This window comes from Ciconia boyciana, chromosome 3 (genome assembly GCF_034638445.1).
Source record: "Ciconia boyciana chromosome 3, ASM3463844v1, whole genome shotgun sequence".
NCBI lineage: Eukaryota > Metazoa > Chordata > Aves > Ciconiiformes > Ciconiidae > Ciconia > Ciconia boyciana.
The window spans coordinates 21,032,941-21,053,213 of NC_132936.1; the positions used below are offsets into that span (position 1 = coordinate 21,032,941).

A 20,273-nucleotide genomic window follows, 5' to 3' on the forward strand; every position below is an offset into this window, starting at 1 on the left:
GGAAAATTAATACAGCCTTAAAGGTTGTGCAGCTACGGATCACATTCTGCCCTTCAGCTACAGCAGCACAGAAATCGCTTGTGCTCATCTGGCTGTCCAGATCCTCTTCACAGTTATTGCCTTACAGATTATGACCTTTGGTCTTTCAAGCATAGCCCACATTATTTGTTCATAGGTACAGGACCTTGGAATTGGCACGTTCTTCAGATAAGTCAAATCTGCCAAACGACTCAGGCCAGTATATGTAACTGGCCTGTCTCCAACATAGTTTATCACTCCATTAATTTCTGTGTATCTGCGTATTTCAGTAGTGTATAATTTTCCAGAGTACTGGTGAAGGTACTGAATATTATAGGGCTAAAACATATACATGTGGGATTATAGTAGAAAGACTCTTATTAAATATATTTTTAAAAAATTTTTACAATTATTTTTGTAAAGAAAATAATTTTTATACAAAACATTTTTTTCTGGAGAAATATTTGTTAACCATTATAAATACGCTGATTTTATGAAGTGCTTGTTTTATTGTCTGAATGTTCAGTAAGAGAAAGCAAAATGTTTAAAAGGTGTCTAAGTATACGATGTCCTAACATAGCTACCTTTATCGGCAAATTTTAAAGTGTCATCAAAGAGCACTTTCAAGTGTTTTTGACTACAGATTTTCCATGATAAAGTGTTGACTGGTGCTAATTACATCATCGTCTTGTATCCCATATCAGCTTTTGTATGATGTTACTAAGGGTCAACGTCAGGAAGATTAACTTAGTGAGCCACACCATCCTCTCAGCACTTAGTAAAGATTAATTCAAACACTTACAAGTACAATTTTTTCAGAATTTTTTTTTCAGTTCTCCAGCATTTCCCAAGTGTTCCAGGATTGTTACATATCAACAGCAATCTCTTGGAGAACTATCAGGCTATGTTAATTTTGGGGGGTAAATGTTGTCTGGGACTTTGATTTTAAAATAAGAAATGACTGCTTTTTTAACTTTTTAAAAAATTACTTGTTGGTTATTAATACTAGCTATTAATTATCTTCAAATAATAAAAAAAATACTTTCTTCCAAATATATTTAAGTAATTTCTTATTATTACCATGTTTCCCATTCAACATTTGATTTTCACTGATTTTTTAGTTCTCCTTATCAATAGTTTATGTTTACTAGTAAACTGCTCTACATGTGTATACATGCATATGAATTATTTTTTAATCCTCATGAGCTACAAGGTGGTTTTTTAAGGTTTGCATTGTTGAGGAGGGGTTATTACCTTTCTCTTTTTCCTTTTCTTTTTGTTAGTGAATCCTTCCAATGTCATTATGCACCTTTTTAAAAAATATTAAATGAAGTATTTTTCAACTGCTCCTAATAATAGTCATTTTATGTTAAAAGATTTTCTTCTACTCAGTTTGGCTCATGCTTATTTCCAGCTTTCGTATACTGACACTTTTAAAGCACCTTGTGTTTGTGTGTGCATGTGTGTATTAGTTAGTGGGATCAGATTCTGTACATTAAGACATAACAAGTCTTAATTGCCTGCATGTGGGTGACCACACAGGGCTTTTTTTCATTTTTACCCAGGAAAGTGAGATTTAGTGTTGAATTTCCTTCATCTGGTTAAATAATTTCTTACATGAGAAATTTATCGGACATAATTTTTAGAAATTTCAAGGATACTCCTGTGGTTATAGCATTCATCTACCACCCCATAAGAATCCTTCACTGCAACACAGATCTTTTTCCTTTCCATTTTTTTCCAATGCTGGAGAAAATACTCAACCTGTTTTGTGTCCTATTTGGTTGTCTTCAACATACCTTTCAATATAACAGACCTTCTCTTGTACCCCATCTTGTCTTCAACATACCTTCCTATATAACAGATCTTCTCTTGTACCCCATCTAAGTAATAAAGTTAGAGCACTGATCTATAACTATTCATGGTCTTGTTTCTCTAAGTGTTCGATAACACAAATGCACATAATGGTGATACAGAGTTGCTAGCTCTACCTCTCTCTGCCCATCAACCCTAAGTAAGGCATATCCAATAATTTGATTATTTTTAATTATGACTTACCAGGTTTAATTTCTACCAAGACCCCTTTTTTTTTTTCTCAGAATTAAGAACTTAGACCTCTCCATATTCATGTCTAGACCTTCTTTTGGTAGCCAGGTTAAGAATTTCTTCTCTTCCTGCTCCTGGTGCCTTGCTCTTTGCTTTCATACATAATCTTTTAGGTGTCTCCTCTTAGATCCCAGGCTAAAACTAACTCTAGCCAGCCTGTCCTTGATGTCCATACATTCTCTTCTGGAACGGTGACTCAGTATTCTGCAGAACTGTAATGTAAAGGTCATGAATAAAGTAGGACTACTGATGTGAACTCCTTGTGAGTCACTAAGGTCCACATTTCCTTTCTCTGCATGTGAAAATTGGGGAGGAAGTCCGTTTTTGTGCGAGATTAATGGCCTCGGGAGCAGAATTCTGTTCCTGGCCACAGAAATGCCAGGAGTGCATCTGGGGACTGCTATGGTAGGCTGGCAGGTGACCATCCTTTCACAGAACCAATGTGCGTCTCGTAGAATTTCAGGAAATTGCTTGCTCCCAGCATTGAACATTGAATATGTGGAGGGATGAAGGCTGAAGGTTTGACATGACAGACAAAGTCTTGAAGATCTGTGAGTGAGCATATAAATAAAGTCAAAGCAAGATTCCATTGGCTAAACATAGGCACCTGCTGTTGTTTGATGTGTCATAGAGCATCCAAGACACACGTTGCCATATATGACAGGGCATCTATGTCACAGACAAAGACAGGTAGATCTCTGCCTTTCTGGAGAAGCAGCAGGCTATGTAGGATACACAAGAAAAATTTAAAATAACACTGCATGCCTGCAGCTTTTAAAATCTTTTTTCACTTCTTTGACCTGCTTCTGGATCTGGATTGTGTGGATCCTATAGGGGCTTTTCCACCTTAGTGATTTCTTCTTTGCCTGTCAGTGTAGTTAAAAATGTACTCACAGCATTCTTGAATTGAAGTGCTTACTTTGGTTCAGAAAGACAGGCAAATCTGTTTTGTAGTTTGCCCCTTCTAAATTTACACAGACTATCATAACAACTGGGGCAGCATTTCCAGGTTAAGTTCATAATAGTTCTTTCAGCAGATTTTTCAGTAGTGAGAAATGGTGCTAGATAATGTTTTTCAAACTTTTTAAGAAACATACTAGGCTGAAGATCAAGTAACTCCACTTCTGGTCTCCTGTCAAGTCATTACACATTGCAGGAGTTACAGAATAGCACAATGTACGGTTTTCTTATTAGTAAAATGAAAAGAATATCATCATCTAGTGGGTAATTTTTATATTCCTGAGATGCTGTTCTGTGCTTTGATATGGCAACTTGAAAAGCTTCAGATGCATGTCAAATCTTAGGAGCTGAGAAGTCAGCCAGGGTATGAACCCAAGGTGTAGGATAGACACTGTGGATGGGTTAAAGTTTAAAATTCAGCTTAGGTGCCTGTAGTAGGTATCTGCAGATATGCCAGGTATCTCATGGTATAGTCAATGGAGAGCTAGACAGTATGGGCAAAGGTGCCTAGAGACTGATTCTGTCCAGCCTGAAGTAACACCTAGTAGCTGATCAGAGGAACTGTTCCTCAAACTCCGGTGGCTATGTTAACTAGGGATAAATTCAGTTGCCTAAGCATAGGCAGCTGGTACCATTTCTGATGCCAGAGGATACCTGAAACATCTACATAGGTCTGGCAGATATAACAGAGGACCTGCCTGTACCCTTCTGTACCTTTCTGGTCTGGCAATTAAAGGCTTGATGGGATACCTTACGGTATGTCAGATAGCAGCATTGGTTGAAGATGATGGAAGCTTATGCTCCTAATGTATATGCACACAGCTATATGTAGGTGTCTTAATTTTAAAATGAAACCCACTCAAAGTGATGCAAAGGTCCCCATCAGACGACTGCACTGAAGCCCACTAATAGAGGCTGGTGCTGTATTAGCTTTCGTCATACCTGTTTATTTTAGAAGAGCATCCCTTTAGCCTTTAGTGTGGAATAAATCACACTACCATGAACCAGATGGTGACTACCAAGAAGCAGAACTACATCAGTAGCACAGAGCCTTGTGAGAGTGGCCCTTTCTTTCCACCAAATCCCTGTCACCCACAAATTTTGTGGGCTGACTGTCCTGATGTAATGAGTTGAGGGAGCTCTGTAAAAGCACCCCATGACTTCTTCCTTGTTAGTTACTTCCCACATCATTTGTGTTAAGGTACTGACCAAAGAAAGCTAGGTGATTAAAGGGTTAACTGCAAGTCACTTGGACCCGTTTCCATGTTTTTGCATGGGATATGCAACATTCTTACCAGATATCAATCCAAGGATATTGCTATAAACCAGTGATTTTTTTTTTTTTTCTGGGGGAACTAGAGCCCTGTGGTCAATTTCTGTGTTCCCTGACCTTTACAATATCATCTCTATGTATGAACCACTGCAGATCCATCTTGCCATCCCATTCTTCCACATCCAAAGGAGCTGATGATACACATACTGTGTGTATTTTCCCTGACACAGTCTTCTCAACATAGTTCAGTGCAATCTGCTTGTGTTGTACAAAATTGTAAACTCCAGCTAGCCTATGCAGTCTAGCTTTGAAAGTCTAGTGACAATAGTACATGGAAGATCAGAGGAAACCATGTGGCCCTAGGGTAACTACTATAGATCAGTGTTTATGATACTTTCCGAGATCTAATCTGCAGCCATGCCCCTGTCTGGTAAATATTTAAGATTGCTGTATATTTATTACTGCATAGAAAGCTACATCAGATAGGCATGCTTCATTTATAAAATGAAGGTAAAGATTTCACCATATGTAGCAAGTGAGCCCATTCCTGAAACTTGAAAAACACATTTAAACAATGAAACACATTGGCAAAGGTCGTAATGCCTTATTAAATAACATGAAATCTTTGAAGTTCCAATGATGATTCTTTATCTCCTTTTCAGTCATTATTCCTTCCTCTCTTTCCCACTGCAAAGCGTTTGGTTAGAAAGCAACCTATGGTGTGCGACCCCTTGCCTTTAGTTTTAAATTGTATAGAAATCTATTGAATCCTTGTTTCAAAATAAATGGAAGTAATCAGGGGTTTATGTCAGAAATATCCCTTCGAAAAGAGGAACCAGCACTTCGTTGCACACAATTTGCTATGAAAGCAGGGCATGCAAAGGGACTGATTAAAGCAGAAATTACCGCATTTTCTGTTTTTAAATAAACATAAAGATCCTAAAAATCCCCTGTAAGGTGGACTTTCCCTTCCAGGATAAAATGGAATTAAAATAGTGTCAATAAATTGTTTGAGAGACTGTATCAGTCTGTGCATTGATAGTCTGTGCATGCAGGATAAGAACATTGACTGCCTGCTAATCTATTCCCAGATGGAGGTGGATGCAGACGAGAAGCGCCATCGCACACGCTCCAAAGGTGTTCGAGGTACGTCTCTTGCTTCAGTAAATCACTCAAGGCCCCTGCTCAGGGTGACCTTCATCCTCCAGAATCTCTTTGCACGATTCATTCTGACCCTTGCTTTTACACAACCTTTCTGGTAATTTTCTGTAGAAGAGGGGTACTTGTAATAGATGATAAATTTTTATATATTTTCCATCTCTCTGCAGTTCCCGTGGAACCAGCCATACAAGAGCTGTTCAGGTTAGTGCTCTGAGTATAAAATGTATCCCCATTAGCAATTTAGAAAATTCATGCCTTTTAATGGGTATAATGCACTTTCAAGTTCATTGGTGGTTTGCTCATGCCCTGCTGCACTGATGAAATTAATTCCCTCAAGACTTGCTAATAAAAAGCATCCCCTCTTTTTTTTTTCTGTTCAGTTATTTGATTTCTCTTTCTGTCTTTGTTGCCCTCCATCTCTGTAATACCTACTGCCTGCTTTTAGTATAATCTTTCTGCAGCACACCAGCACCTATATAATTAATTCTCTCTCTTTTGCAGCTGTCCCACGCCTGGCTGTGATGGCAGTGGTCATGTTAGTGGCAAATATGCAAGGCACAGAAGGTAATATCTGTAATTTTTCATAATTTAGTGAAGAGATTTAGTAAACAAGTTAGCTGGCATGACCTTGATAAACCAAACAATGATAAAAATTAGCAATTGGACATTCTAGAAGCCATTCAGATCCACTTTTTTTTTCTTTCTGAATGTCACACAAAATCTAATTCACATTTTTGCTGAGGAAACTTGTTCTCATTGTCAATCTTCTCTCAATTTTTGCATACAGTTCTCTTCCTCATGTGTTGCAAATTAAAATTTGACCCTACTGACATATTGGTGCCAGTATGACTTCTGTTATTTAATGTATTTTATAACTGAATGAAAATGAGCCTTTGAACATTTTAAGTTCAATGATCAGGTTAGATTCAAAGGTCAAAGCCTAAGACAAATCAGTGATAATAAGACTTTAGTCTTATTAAGTTCAAATGTTATATTATAGTTATAAATACCTTTACTTCAGTTTCTAAACCATGATATGTGGAGACATCCCTTTTAAGAAAATGTTTTTAGCTGTCTATTGTTAATAATATATCAAGGTAGCATATGTTACACATACTACATGTGGTTCAAATTAATTTAGAGCTCAGTCTTTACATTTCTGTGTCTGCAATGTCAATGTTCAATAGTGTTGTACATCTGTATAAAAACATTCATTTCCTGAATCATTTGTCCATGAATTTCAGGTTCAATATTTTGAAAATTTAACAGCTCTAGAATACATAAATTTTTCTCATGTGCTGTGCATTTCATTTCATGTGTTTTATACAGCAGCCTGTTGTAGGAGATAAAATGGCTGATGTTTTGGCCATCTCTCTTCTGAGTAGAGGGAGGTGTTCAAACCAATGATAAATTCTCCTGAAACTGTTAAGATATTTTTCATTCTTGACTTTTTCAGGTTTTAAAGCACTTGTGGTGTTTATAAGAACACATATCTCACACCAAATCTGATAATTGCATTGTAGTGAGGACATATGTTTTTTATGAATTAAATTGAAATTATACATTTGTGGTTAAGGCATTTATTTGAAACAGGAAAAGATATCAAACAGTGATATGTCAGTCGACTCAGTGCCACTCAGTCCACTCACGTGCCTTTTTTCTTGACAGTGAATTAAGCTTAGGGACAAGTCCAGAAAATACTTTCAAAATTAGAACAAGAAAAAAGATATGCGTGATATTAAAATTCTTTTGAATTACATTTAAACAATATAAACCATAAAAGAATTATATTCAAATTTCTTTTCCTAATCTTTTTTTCACTCATAAAGGCAGTAATGTTTTTGTGGTTGTTTGAAGGATTTGGTTAGATTGGAACACTGACTTAGGAAAAGTAACCAAAATCATTCTTCTTAAATTCTTCTTAAATAATTCTTCTTAAATTCACTGGGGATTTCTCATTTTAAACCATGGTTTTCTTTTGTCCATTTTCTTCATGTAAATACAAGCCTCATCAGTAATTAATGAACGGCACCAAATCCTTTTTTTCCCTCAGAAATTTCACGAGCAGTCAACAGTTAAATGACGTGATTATAATGTCCTTTCTAGTTACAAGATTGTAACTAGGTACATTTCTTTACACTTTGTGGGATTTGCATGCAGATTTCAAAAACAAAAGTCTTGAAACATACAGAAAGAAACTCTTTAGCTTAAAAAAAATCTGACTTTTCTTCTGAATTGCTCTAACTTTGATCTATGTGTCTGTGTTTGTGTAAAATCACCCTTTTGGGGGAGGAGGAAGGAATAGATGTGAGGTTTGGAAAGATTACATGCAGTTTTGAAATGTTTATTCCATATTTTGCTTTCTTGACATGATTCTGGTATGTCAGTACACGAACAGACTGAATCTCAGAGCTGTTAATTAAATGAAATTTTGGGTGGATGCGCAAAGAATAAAAATTGGAAATACATCAAAAATTCCTTTTTTTTCTACTGGCTAAAGAATTTGTGGGTTTTTTATGTTTTCTTGTCACCCTGATTGCCAATCCACTAATCAAAATACATTTAACCAATATATGTCTTATTTAATGTAAAACCACAAAGTTCTTTGTTGAGGTTTACAACGTATGTATCTATTTTCTAAAAGAGCAGTAATTTTTTTATCTAGTCCAACCAACACCTAGTTGGACAAATTTAAATTTTTGAAAGAATCTGAAGGAATTTATCTTTTTCTTTTTTTCTATTTTGCTATTTGGCTGGGAAAGACTCTCAAACATTTCTTCCAAGGAAATCAGACTGTCTTAAAAATTTGATGTGTTCAGGGAATAGCATATCTCAGCTGATGCCTAACTCAATTCTGTTTAGAACTACAAAGCATTTTAATGAGGTTAAGACCTTTCCATTCACAATACCAGACCGACTCATTATTAGGAATAAAATGTATTTGCTTCCACTAGATGTAGTCAGAGCTCTCCAGAATTCTATTCCTTCTATAACATGTTTAAGTCTCTGGAATTTCAGGGTTTTTTTTCATTGTAATTTTATCCTTGTAATACCAATGTGACAGTGAAAATCATGTTCAGATACTACATTAAACTTGAACTGAAATAAAGAGATCCTTTCAAATTTTCAGACAGATTCAGGGAATGAAATGTTCTGCTGATAAAATATCAGGTAGAAGTTAAAGGAGAGTTTTATCATATGTTTTGTACCCCAATTGTATTTTTAATTATGAAAGAGCTGCAATGTTAGGGTTAGCTAAGAAAACAAAGAGGCCTTATATGTCACTGATGTTTCCTTTGAGGTATATGAAAACACAAGGCTGGTACTTGTTAGGGTAACAGTGGTAACAGCTTGTTGTATCATTGCCATCTTTTTGATTTTTTCATTGTGTCAAATCTTAGTTTGAAGTGAAACCTTGCGTGACTTAGTACTTTGCTCTCAGCTCTTAAGTTTGGTGCTTAATTTTAGCTTGTTAGTTGGGCATGCTAATAGACAGCTAAGATGGACAAGCTTCTCTGCAGGGCACTTTAGGGCAGCATGCTAGGATCTCTAATTTGGTGAAAGCACCTCTCTCCAGTGACTGCATAGAAAGTTCAGAAAGATTAGCATCCCAGTTTGGGCACTGAGGGTAAGTGCCCAAAGTTAGGTGGTGTGTCTACCTTCTTCAGACCAGACTTATCTCTTTTTTTTTTTTTTTTTTTTTTTAGTAATACCTAGAAACCCAAAGCTGTCATGGACCCTCTAGAACTGTCTATGATGCACAGCATGAGGCAGTGCCTAGATGTTAGAGTTTACACAGATAGGACTTCAGTACCTGTTTTTTATGTTTCCAGGCAGCTGAGGCCAACTGAACTACTCACAGACCATGCAGTTAAAGAAATGCACGTATCTTTGTAGTACCAGGTCCTAAAAAATAAAAAGAAAAACAAAGGTTGTGAAAGATCTGAAAACAAAAACAAAACCAAAAAATAAGCCATAGACACATTCAGATAGTGGTGGAGACAAGAAGAGAATTCAAATCTTAGGAGTGAAAACCCAAGCCTCTCCCTGGGCCATGTTCCTGATACTGTTTATTTTATTCACTTGGTAGCTCTTCAGGTCCATTGTACATAGCAGCACAATAATGAACAGTACTCTTATACTTTCAGAGCTGTAAATTAGTTTTGAGCAATAAGCTTGGTCCAGATCCTTGAATACTTTTAGCTGTGAACAACCCATCTGGGTATACTCAAACCACACCAGGAGCGTGTTCCCAGAACTGTGTTTTCAGGATGTCTATCGGCTAAGCATCTGAAGAAAAACATAGATTCGAGTGTTCTTTCATTGCAATTAATAGGAACTTTGCCAGTTTAATTAATCAGCTTTAAAGACAACAGTATTCACATTATATGTATACAAATTTAAATGTAAAAGCAAATCCAGTTTCTAGTCTAAGTTCTGTAGGTGCAAATCCCATAGCTACTCTAGAGTAACTGAGCGCAAGCTGTTACTTACATGTTACTTACATGTTATTTACTGAGTAGATGTGAATTATGGTTTTAGAAATATTACACCCTACTGTGTTGCTATGCATTTAGCATTTTTTTTTAAACACATCATATAGCAAATAGATGCCTATGGTTTGCCTCTTAAATAGGTATGTAGACACATCATAAAAATCCTAACTAGATTCCATTAAAAAAATACTGATGACATGCAATGGCCTATTTTAAAAGCTTCTTAACATCATGGTTTAATTTTTTTATCAAGAAACAAAAGCAATTAGATTCTGTAATGGATTAATCACTTGCCAAATACCACATGCTTCAGAAAGAAACACATTCTAACAAATAAGAGCCCTAAAAAGAATCTTAAGCTGGTAGTGTGGCACTATGTATATTCATTTAGGATTCTTTTAATGCATATATCAGTGCTTATTTGAAAGCAGATAAAGCCATTATTAAGAAATCAAAGCAAAACACAATCTTAGTCTGAAACAATATGCATCAAATTTCAGTGAAAGATGAATTGTTAAGGCCAAATGATAAACCCTTTGGATTTAAAATGTAAGTACTGATAGACCTCTTACTCTATCATGAATTTCAATTTGATTGCTGAAAATAAGAATTCAGATGAAATAGACCAACTTAAACATTTCATCTACCGAGGAATTTTGCATGCCTTTTCTTCAGTTCATGTTGCATTTGTAAGGGATTTTTTTTTTCATTAATCACTGATACAATGTCTTCAAAAAGAAGCTCAAAAATGAAGAGGGATCATAAAATGATGTTGGGATCTATAATGTATGAATTTCCCCTAACCTTAGAAAATATATCATATTTTAATTTTCCACCAAATTTCTTGATATCAGACAGTTCTTTGTTGCTTTACTAGGTTGTCTCTGTTCCTATTACATCATACGGATAAAATTTTTGACCATCTTTTAATTTTTAAGCATGAGACTTGTCACTTCATACCACAGATTTATCTGAATTTATAAATATCTTAGAGTTTAGCATTCCTGTTTTGATTAGGAAAAGGCCCACATAGCCTTGTATTGCCCTGGTATTATATACTGTAGTTTAGTCATCTATATTTTAGAACAGAGTGAGTGAAATAATTCAGGCTCCCAAGCTTCGAAATTAAAAAACTCAAATGCTTCTCTCTCATTAGAAAATTACTGAATTTCTGTGGCTTGTTGTGCCATATTTCTTATTCAAATTTTTTCATTTCATATACCTTTTCACCCACCAGTTTGATTGCCATGGCTGCAGCCGTGGGTGAATAATTGCTTGTCTTCACAGGAGCATGTTCTGGAGCTAAAGTCGAGTGCTTGCTTCCTGATGTATGCCTCATTTGGATTCTGCCGACAGCCTAGGGGCTGTATTATTCATGCCTTGACAGATAGCACTCACTAAAAGCATTGGAACAGGGCCAGGTACTGGCAGAGAGATAGTGGAGCATTGCAACTTGCAACTGAGAGGAGCATCTATAATACAAAAAAGAGAAATCCTCATACCTCCCTTTTACTGGTCTCACTTTGATGGAGAATTCATTTGCATCAAAATAAAATACCCTAAAAATAAATATATTTTTTCTAAACCACGCTTGAAAGTTTAACACAATTTTCCACATTTAATTGCAAAGCTGATTTTAATTAGTAAGGCCCTGCATGTGAAAAATGAAGATTCACTTGGGTGAGTGTAACACATTGCAGTGTCTGCTGAATGCTCTAATTAATGTATGGCTGCTGTACAACAGGGTGCACTGTGGGATATTTATGAAAAATTCTGTGCACGCAGCCAGTCTATCTGTATTTTAGTTCTTGAATCCACAAGAATAAATAACTTTTCCCCCTTTATTCTTTATGAGACATCATTGTGCATGCCATCACTCCATCCATAAACTTTATGGCATGCCTGTCCTTTTTACTATTTGTCAACGATATTATAAATCAGAAGCCAGGACATACATATTTTAACATTAATTTGATAGCAGAGCATGGTTGCACGCTGTGCAGAATCCGAGGTCCACTGATGCATTTGTGTTAAAGCCTAAACACAGAACAGTGAGGTCCTTATTGTTGCTTGCTTTTATGATACTGTGAAAAATCTCACTGAATGCTAGAAGTATAGACTAATGTATATTTATTTGTCTCTAAGCTGACAGTCAACCTTTATTAAAGAGTTAAATAATGATAAAATGATTCACAGGATATTTACCTGAGGAAAAACTGTACTCTGACACTGCCTATACAATTTAATTCTATTTCATTTAATGGTATATTTGCTAAAGATTTTGGTAAGTTGTGGTAAAAACCAAGAATAATAATATAAATGTATTTTATATAAAGTAATCCGCCATTAAGGGTTTGTAAAAAATGTTAATAAATGAAGCTTCACTGCTTTGTGAAATCCAGCTAAAGAGAAATAAGTAAATAAATAAATAAAATAAGTGAAAGAGCATAGGGATTTTCAAACAGAACACTGCAAACAATAAATAAATGTGCTGACAGAGAATCCATAATGTATTAGAGGTCTGTATTGGCTGCTGTCTGGATTCAGCAATATATCCTTTGTCTGATTGTTGATTAATGATTAGAAAGGTGCGAAGTTGGGTCTGAAACGTCAGCCAAGTATACACCAGCAATTGGCGTGTGGCTCTGCATGCTAGTGGCCATTGTCTAGAGGTGACTACACGAAGGAACCACAGTTCAATTCGTCCTACCACCATCTGGACTGGGAATAGCAATCTCAGTGGCAGCAAGTTGCAGGATCTGCATGTGCAAGGAGTACTAGCCTAATAAAGGGGGGAAAAAAATAAAATCAGAGGCAGAAGCATGGAGAGTGCCGACCCAACTGTGCAGCAATAGCAAACAGCAGATTAGGGATGCGCTTTCTGCAGTGGGTCCCCAGGCTTGTATGTTGCTGAAATGATATGCTCATTTTCTTTCAAATGGCAGGTCCTGGTCATATTACTCATGCAGCAGTCCACTTACAGCCACAGTGTTTTCTGTGGAAGGATCTGTCTGGAGATGTTGCTATCAGCCACAAAATAAGTGAAGACCATGCAGAAAGTATGGGAAAGAAAATTTAAAAAAACCAACCAAACAAACAAAAAAGAAAGAAAGAAAGAAAGAACAGAACATCCAGTAATAGTGGGGAGATAATTTCCCAACAAGATCCTGGAAGTAGCTATACACATTTTTCCTTTGCCTATGGGAAATTTATTTGGTTGGCCTGGTAGCTTTGCTGAGAACATTGTGTTCTCTTAGGAGAGAAATAAATTGTTTGAGGTTGAATAATTTGTGCTTTTCATAATGGAAAAGAGCATCTACAGAGTTGATTCGCACATGATGGGCAAGACATTTCATCTCCCTGTGCCTCTGTTTCCCCACTTGTAAACAGAAAGAGAATTTCAGGCATCTTAAGATGTAAAGGTAGAAGCATATATGGGGGATTATTACAAACATGGGGCACAGAACTCTGTCTCTGATATTTATCTGGTATTTAAATAAAGATCTGTTAAATGACCATTGATGTCAGAGGAAGTCTAACCTTATATTTCAAGGTTAGAAAGGCTTTTTGGATCAAAACATTTTTCTGGAGGATAGAGCAAAATTAACTGATTTGTAGTGATAAGACAATTTTACATTTAGAGTCAACTCTAGTTCCCCTGTTTCATATTTTGTGAATTATTTCTACAACATTTCTGTAAAAGTATTGATTCTGAGGTTTAAAAAGATGGGAGTATTTAAGATATCTTATTTATTAAGTGTATTTTAGTGATAATGCAGTCATGGTTATTAGCCTTACACTAAACCAGAAAAGCCACGAGCAACATTGCGCACTGGGTTTAGGGTAATATGGAGCTGCCCACATCCTCCTACCAACAGTTCTTCTGAGCAGCAGCATAACTACTCTGTGTGCAGTTGAAAAACGGCCTGTGGATTGGAGCCTCCAAGTCAGGGCTTTGGAGACAGGAGAATTTACTAGTGAATACTGGCAGCTGGATAGACAGGGAACCCCATCTTACTCCTTGCTCCAGTTGTGTTGGCCATGCCAACACAAATAACATAGATTAATTTGAAAAAGTTTTATTCATAGGTGGCACCCATGCTGTCAGAGACTAGTGTTGCCCTCCACCTTACTCTCCACCTCAGTGAAAATTACCTGTACTCTGCTAGAATAATCAAAAAAAAGGGCAGGGGAAATCACGTAAGTAAAAAATAAATAAAGTTGTAATTATCTTTTTCTTTCAAATATGCATATTTTATGAGATCAGGCACCCTAAGTATTACCTGGGCTAGCAAAAGAATATGAAGAAAACAAGAAACCAACTCAAATATGAAGGAACCAGAAACCAAGGTCCATCTTCCTTCTGCATGTTCTAAATGACTAGACCACGCTAGCAGAAAAATCCACATAGATTTATATGGAGAAATAAGAGAGAAATGAGGCACAAAAAAGTTATGAAGTGAGAAAACAAAAACAAGGTTGTAGGAAAAAAGAGAAAAAAGAATAGTTTGGTGGGGGTTTTTTTTCCCCTAAAAATACACTATGATGTGTCTTTAGACTTATACAGAAGTTTTTCAATAAGTTGAGACAGCCCTTTCAAAGACATCACTTCTTATTAGTGGTTGATATGAAGTACTGCTTCTAGTGGTGTCAGCTCAGGACAGGGAGAGAAGAGGTACTCCTGAGCCATCTTTGATGCCAATAATAAATCTAAATAAATACATCCACACACAGTACAGAATCAAATGCCCAGGTGATAAATAGCTCCTGAAGACATCCTCAGCACTATACAGCTTAGGATACTGTAAACAGTGATAACTTCCACCAGATGAGTGGACCTACCAAGTTAGTTTCCTGGATACTCACCTGAATCACCTTCCCAAGAAAATCTTGAAGCTTACTGATTACATGAAAAGGGATTGCAGAACCTAGTGTCCTTTCATTATTTGCAAGAACCAGCGGCACCATACCGTAAGTATGCATGGAAGAGTAGAGAAGGGGTATAATGCCTAAGAGAAAATATTCCTGTGACTGAAGTTAGGCCTGTGTCTTAAATCTATGATTTATGATAAAATTTGTAATACTATAAAGCCAAATGAGACAGGACAGGATATGATTGGCTTTAAATGCCAATACCAGCCATTTAAAACAGCTTTTTTAAGTTCAGTTCCCTGGGGCTGGGACAGATTTCTCTGCCATCCATTTTTTTTATCTAAAGTGATGAGCAGGCCACTAAATTGGATGAACAAGTAGTGGATGAATGCTTTCTGTCCAGCTGATACTTGTGAAAGAAATTCACCAGTGATATGCACCTGCTACTGTTTTTCACCCTCATAATGTCTCCAGGAGAAAATCTTACCTATACTTTGTGGACGGGGAATAGGTGTTCAGAATAAAGTCTGGAGCTAAAAACTGGCATGCATTTGACTTCTGCTTTAAGTCACCCAGTCCAAAGGGTGGACCCTCATCATCCCTCCCTTATTTTGTGTCTAACTCTGAAGTCAAAGTAAAACTGTAGTTTTAACATTAAGCTTGCCCAAATTTCTAGTGTTCTGCCAGGAAACATTTATTTGGGCACCTTGATACCTATGTCATACTAAGTATGTAGCATAGTTAGGACATCTCTAATCTCTTACCTGCTTGTTTCAGTGTAGCAAGTATTTTTAAAGTCCTCCAGTTTGTGATCTATACAAATGTGGCACTCACCCACTATTTTATTCTTTGTCAATAGGAGTTAGGACACGTTTCTCCTATCTTTTGGGAACTTGCACTGACTACAAAGAAGTTAAGATGTCAGGATGCTTGTATTCTCTTTTCTTGATCTGTTCTTATTTTATGGACAATAATATATCCGAAAGGAAGAGGGAAGGATATAGTTTTGTAACTTTGGGCAGTCACTTGGAGAGAGAAGAATCTTACTTCCAGTCCCAGCATTAGCACTTCATATAGAAGACAGACACTCATTTTTAGAGAGGAATGGAATGAATCCTTCACCAGTAGCAAAGAACATGTAGATGGTTTTTTTGCATGAAGTATTAGAGAAGTGGGCACTCTCAACCCAGATTACTGTAAAACCTCATGAGCAAGCGGTCTTCTGAGAGGTGTAAAATGAAGCTTCAGTTACCCCTGGCAAAAGAGGATATTAAACACAAATTTCTCACGTTTCTGTATGGTCTAGATTAGATAATAGCTAAGGCTGGGATCTCGATTCCTCCTCTGACCATCTCCTAGTGAAAAGACTGAGCTAATCTCTGTTCCTGTAAGAACAAAGAAGGCTTAAGGTGATTAATTCCAGGAGCGGAAATCCCCCACTACAGAAAATACCTTCCTCCAGTCCTGATTGCAGCATCTAAATTCTGCTGTGTGTTAAGTGCCTACATGTCCCTAGGTATTAGAAGAGGAGCAGACATACCTCACTTGGATGTTAGAATTTCACTGTGCAGCTATGCATAGAAACTGAGAGCTGTAATGCATTCACTCCCTTGGTAAACTAGCAGTTCGTGACTCTCTGCTACCACACAAGAAATTTGTGTCACAGCCAGAAGTTGAGTCATGCCTCTGAATTCTACTCCAGTGCCTTTTGCTTTAGACCATCCTTCTTATATTAAAAGTTCATTTATACAAAGATTAGCAAATGATTTCTTGTTATTGAGTATTTGCAGGGACAATAAGAATAATGTGCTAGAATTACTAATATACTGTTTAATGTAGGTCTTGCTTGGGTATGGTTTATTCTAGGATGATCAATGAAGATTAACAGTTTGTTGGTTCTTAGTAACCGTAAGGACTACTTCAGGAGAAGGGGACAAGCAAACAGTCATCTCAAACAAGAGGATACGTCATATATGATGACATATATGATGAGTATTCTCTGACATGAGTCTTATAGATGTTTGCATGTCACTAGCCACCAAACAAAAAAGCTGGTTTTGAAACCTATTTCTCAGAGGATTCTCTGGATATCACATACTTTGTGAAAGGAAGTAGAAGATGCGACGTCCCAGCAAGATGGATGGCTGCTCTGCAGCCAGTTTACTGGGGTAACTGTATTTTATGCTCATAAAGCTTTTTCAACTGTTAATTTTAAAACATTTCACACAGTAGACTCTGTGCATTTTGTGATGTTAAGTATTTGATTTCAAATTACACCAAAGGTCATATTGCTTATGATGTAATACATTCACAATAGCACATTGACTCACAAGACTGGTCATAGCAACTTTTTACCAGCGCACATTTATAGTGCATAAGCATTTGGGATGGAAAGTGAAAAAAAATAAAAGATTGTTCATCTGTCTGAAAATGTAGGAATAATTCTGACAGAATGTAATTGCATGACTTTATTTTGAGTAGGGCTTTGGAATTAACATTTCTAGTTCTTAAAACACAGACACTTAGCTCTTTTTAATTCCATGTGACATAAGGTATTACCAGCTTTACAGTCTTCTGTCCCTTCCACAATGGCGAGGTAAGAATTTGTTTCAGTGCTACTGGCAAGGAAAGTGTACTACTTTCTGAGTCATAGTACTGTCTCTGCAGCACCTGGGTGTTCCTTGGAAATACTGACATACTCAGAACTGACATGGCCTGGCTTTGCTTAGCTTGTGAGACCTAAAGAGATCACAGGGAAAGATGGACGCAGAAACTGAGTCAGAATTATAAAACAAATATCATTTTAGAAAGAATGCAAATAATTTCTGACTACTGTGTTAACTTCATATCTTAGCAGTCAACCTTGCTGCTTCCAGTTATGTCATTAAAAGGACGTAGGAGGAAGGACTGAACAGTTAAAATGGCATTGACTAAAAGTGGAACCACTTATTTAAAATGTCAGCATTTAAGCAAAATTGTAAAACAGAGAAGACATTTAGCTTTTTCTATCTACTATAATTTTGATTGTTCATTGAAAATTATATCAGTCAGTCAGATTTAGAAATCACAGTCTAGTGGACAGCTTAGGTAGAACCACAACAGAACCACAACAGAGTCATGGTTAGTTTAGATTTCCTAGTAGCAATTTTTATTCTTTTTTTTTTTTTTTTTTAATGTATACTATGGATTAAACTGATCTCTTATGTAGCAGGAATAGAATTTCATTCCTCTTACACCAGGGCAGTTTGTAATTATGTTGCTCTAGAAGTCTGTAAAAAAAAAACAACAACTCCCCAGGAAGACGAAAATTCCTTGGCTGGTCTGAAAAACAGAGATGATACCAAACTCCCTATTTTTTAAGCTGTAAGAAAATTTAGAATAATCTGGTGAAGAGTCAGGAAAGATTTACCTGCTGGCTACGTTACAATATAACTTTGCATGGTATCAGATAATTTGAAGTGGCGTCATACCTATGCAGCTTATCATCCCTACCTTCAAAACCTTCTAGGTATTACGGACACTAAAATGATTTCTGATACCTGGCCCACCTTCTGGTTAGTACATTAGCCTGTTAATTAGAGAATGAGGCAAAAATGTTTTCCACCATTAAATTTCTGCATCTGTGATTTTCACAAAAATAATTTAGTCACATAAACCAGAATATAAGCACAAGCTACTAGAGCACAACTTAAATAGAGCTTAGGTACTGAACTTCAAGAGAAGGATCCACAAAAGTCCCGAGTCTGTAGTTGATCAAACTTGTAATAGAAAACCTATTTATGTATGCCCAGAGGTGCTGCCAGCTTAGCTAAGCTGTGCTGCTCAGTGCTTTCTGAGATTTGCAGACTGCGTGTGTACTTATACCAGCACCCTCTGATCCAGTAGGGACAGCAGGCATTCTCTGCTCACACTAACATGCAGGGACAGCTCTGATTTCTATAGACAGCACAGCAGTCACGTCCCCTTTGACTGAAAGATTTTGTGATAGTGGTACATCCTGGGCCAGCAATGAGAATGCTACCTCAGGAAGCAACATACTGCTTCGGTTTCTCCATCAGCCTGAGTGGGCCCAAGCACATTGTTAATTCCCAAGCCAGAGCCATACCAAAAGGATGACAGGCAAAAACTGACTAGAATGAGGCTGCCTTCTGTCCCAGCTGTTGAAGCCAGGCATGTGGACAGAAAGGAGTGTGAGGTTTTCTATAGAGAACAGAGAAAGAGAGAAAAAAGCTAGTTTGATGATTAAAGGACTCCTCTAGAGAAACCAGATTTGAAGTCAACAGGTTGATTTGGTTCCAAAAAAAAGGAAAAAAAAATAAAGGGTCTTCCATTTTTTTGACAACTGTTTCAACCTGAGTTGTTAAAAAAAAAAGGCAGAGAACAGTACCACGCTGCCTGTATAAAAATGGAGAACAATAAAGTAGCCATCCATACTACAGGCATGATTTTTGTACCTGCATCGGAAAGTCTCTTCTTGGATTATGAGTCATATTTTTAAGATGATACCTAAGTCAGAGCTGCAAGTAGATGCAGACGTCAACAAGAAAGAGAGAAGTTATTTTGGAAGTTCATTTCATGGTACTTCATATTTCTTAGCGTAGATGTACCACAGTCAACATGCTTGCTATAGTGACTCCCATGCTTATATACCTACATATTCGCATTGGGCAATTTATTCACTAAGGAACATAGTCATCTAAACTTAAGTACTTTAAAGTTAAGTGTGATGACATTTAATGTTGCCACAACTATTCCCATTATAGATCTGTGCCCCACATATATAGGGACCATTTTTAAAAGTGACTAACACATTGCTAACTGACTTTCAATGAGACGTAAGTGTTAAGCATCGAATGCCTCAAACTATTCAGAAAATTAAAAGTAGTCTTTGAAGTGGCATACACTTTCTAAAAAGTTGCCTTTCATCTTATTAAACTAAAGAATCTCTTCCTCTTCTTCCTATCTTCCTGTTACACACTTCCAGCCATTTCCCAATTTAACCCTTTGGTCCTTGGACAGTACATAATTCTGGACCTTTCTCTATGCAGTCATTGACCCTTGCTACCTTTCCTGTCTGTGCATCTTTAAAACTGAGCAGCTGAACTTCAGAGAGGGATAACTGCCACATTTCCCTGTGAAATCTAGCCATAGGAGGTATATTGGCAGCAGATTTTCAATGGAAACGCCATTTCCACCCACAACCCAGCTGCCACATTTAAATCATGCTGTGTGGGGCTTCCACTCCCTTAGGAGGCTATTTTCATTTTCCTTCAGAGACTCTTCTACAGTCTAATAGAACTCACTGTCAGCTATAAAAAGCAACATTATATACCGTAGTATTTTTTTTTTTTAATTGTGATATGAGTCAAATTGGAGCCTCACTATTC

The 20,273-nt window shown here is 36.8% G+C and overlaps 1 protein-coding gene across 4 annotated transcripts in view; it reads left to right on the plus strand.

Annotated features, from left to right (window-relative positions):
• The first annotated feature begins 5,448 nt into the window (after positions 1 to 5,448).
• The window catches only part of MYT1L (myelin transcription factor 1 like), a 130,694-nt gene continuing 115,869 nt past the window's right edge, over positions 5,449 to 20,273 (plus strand). For all 4 annotated transcript variants that reach the window (XM_072857792.1, XM_072857793.1, XM_072857790.1 and 1 more), the window contains exons 1-3: positions 5,449 to 5,503; positions 5,686 to 5,719; positions 6,020 to 6,082. In XM_072857792.1, coding sequence (XP_072713893.1) covers positions 5,449 to 5,503; positions 5,686 to 5,719; positions 6,020 to 6,082 — 152 coding nt within the window. The remainder of the gene's footprint in view (positions 5,504 to 5,685; positions 5,720 to 6,019; positions 6,083 to 20,273) is intronic.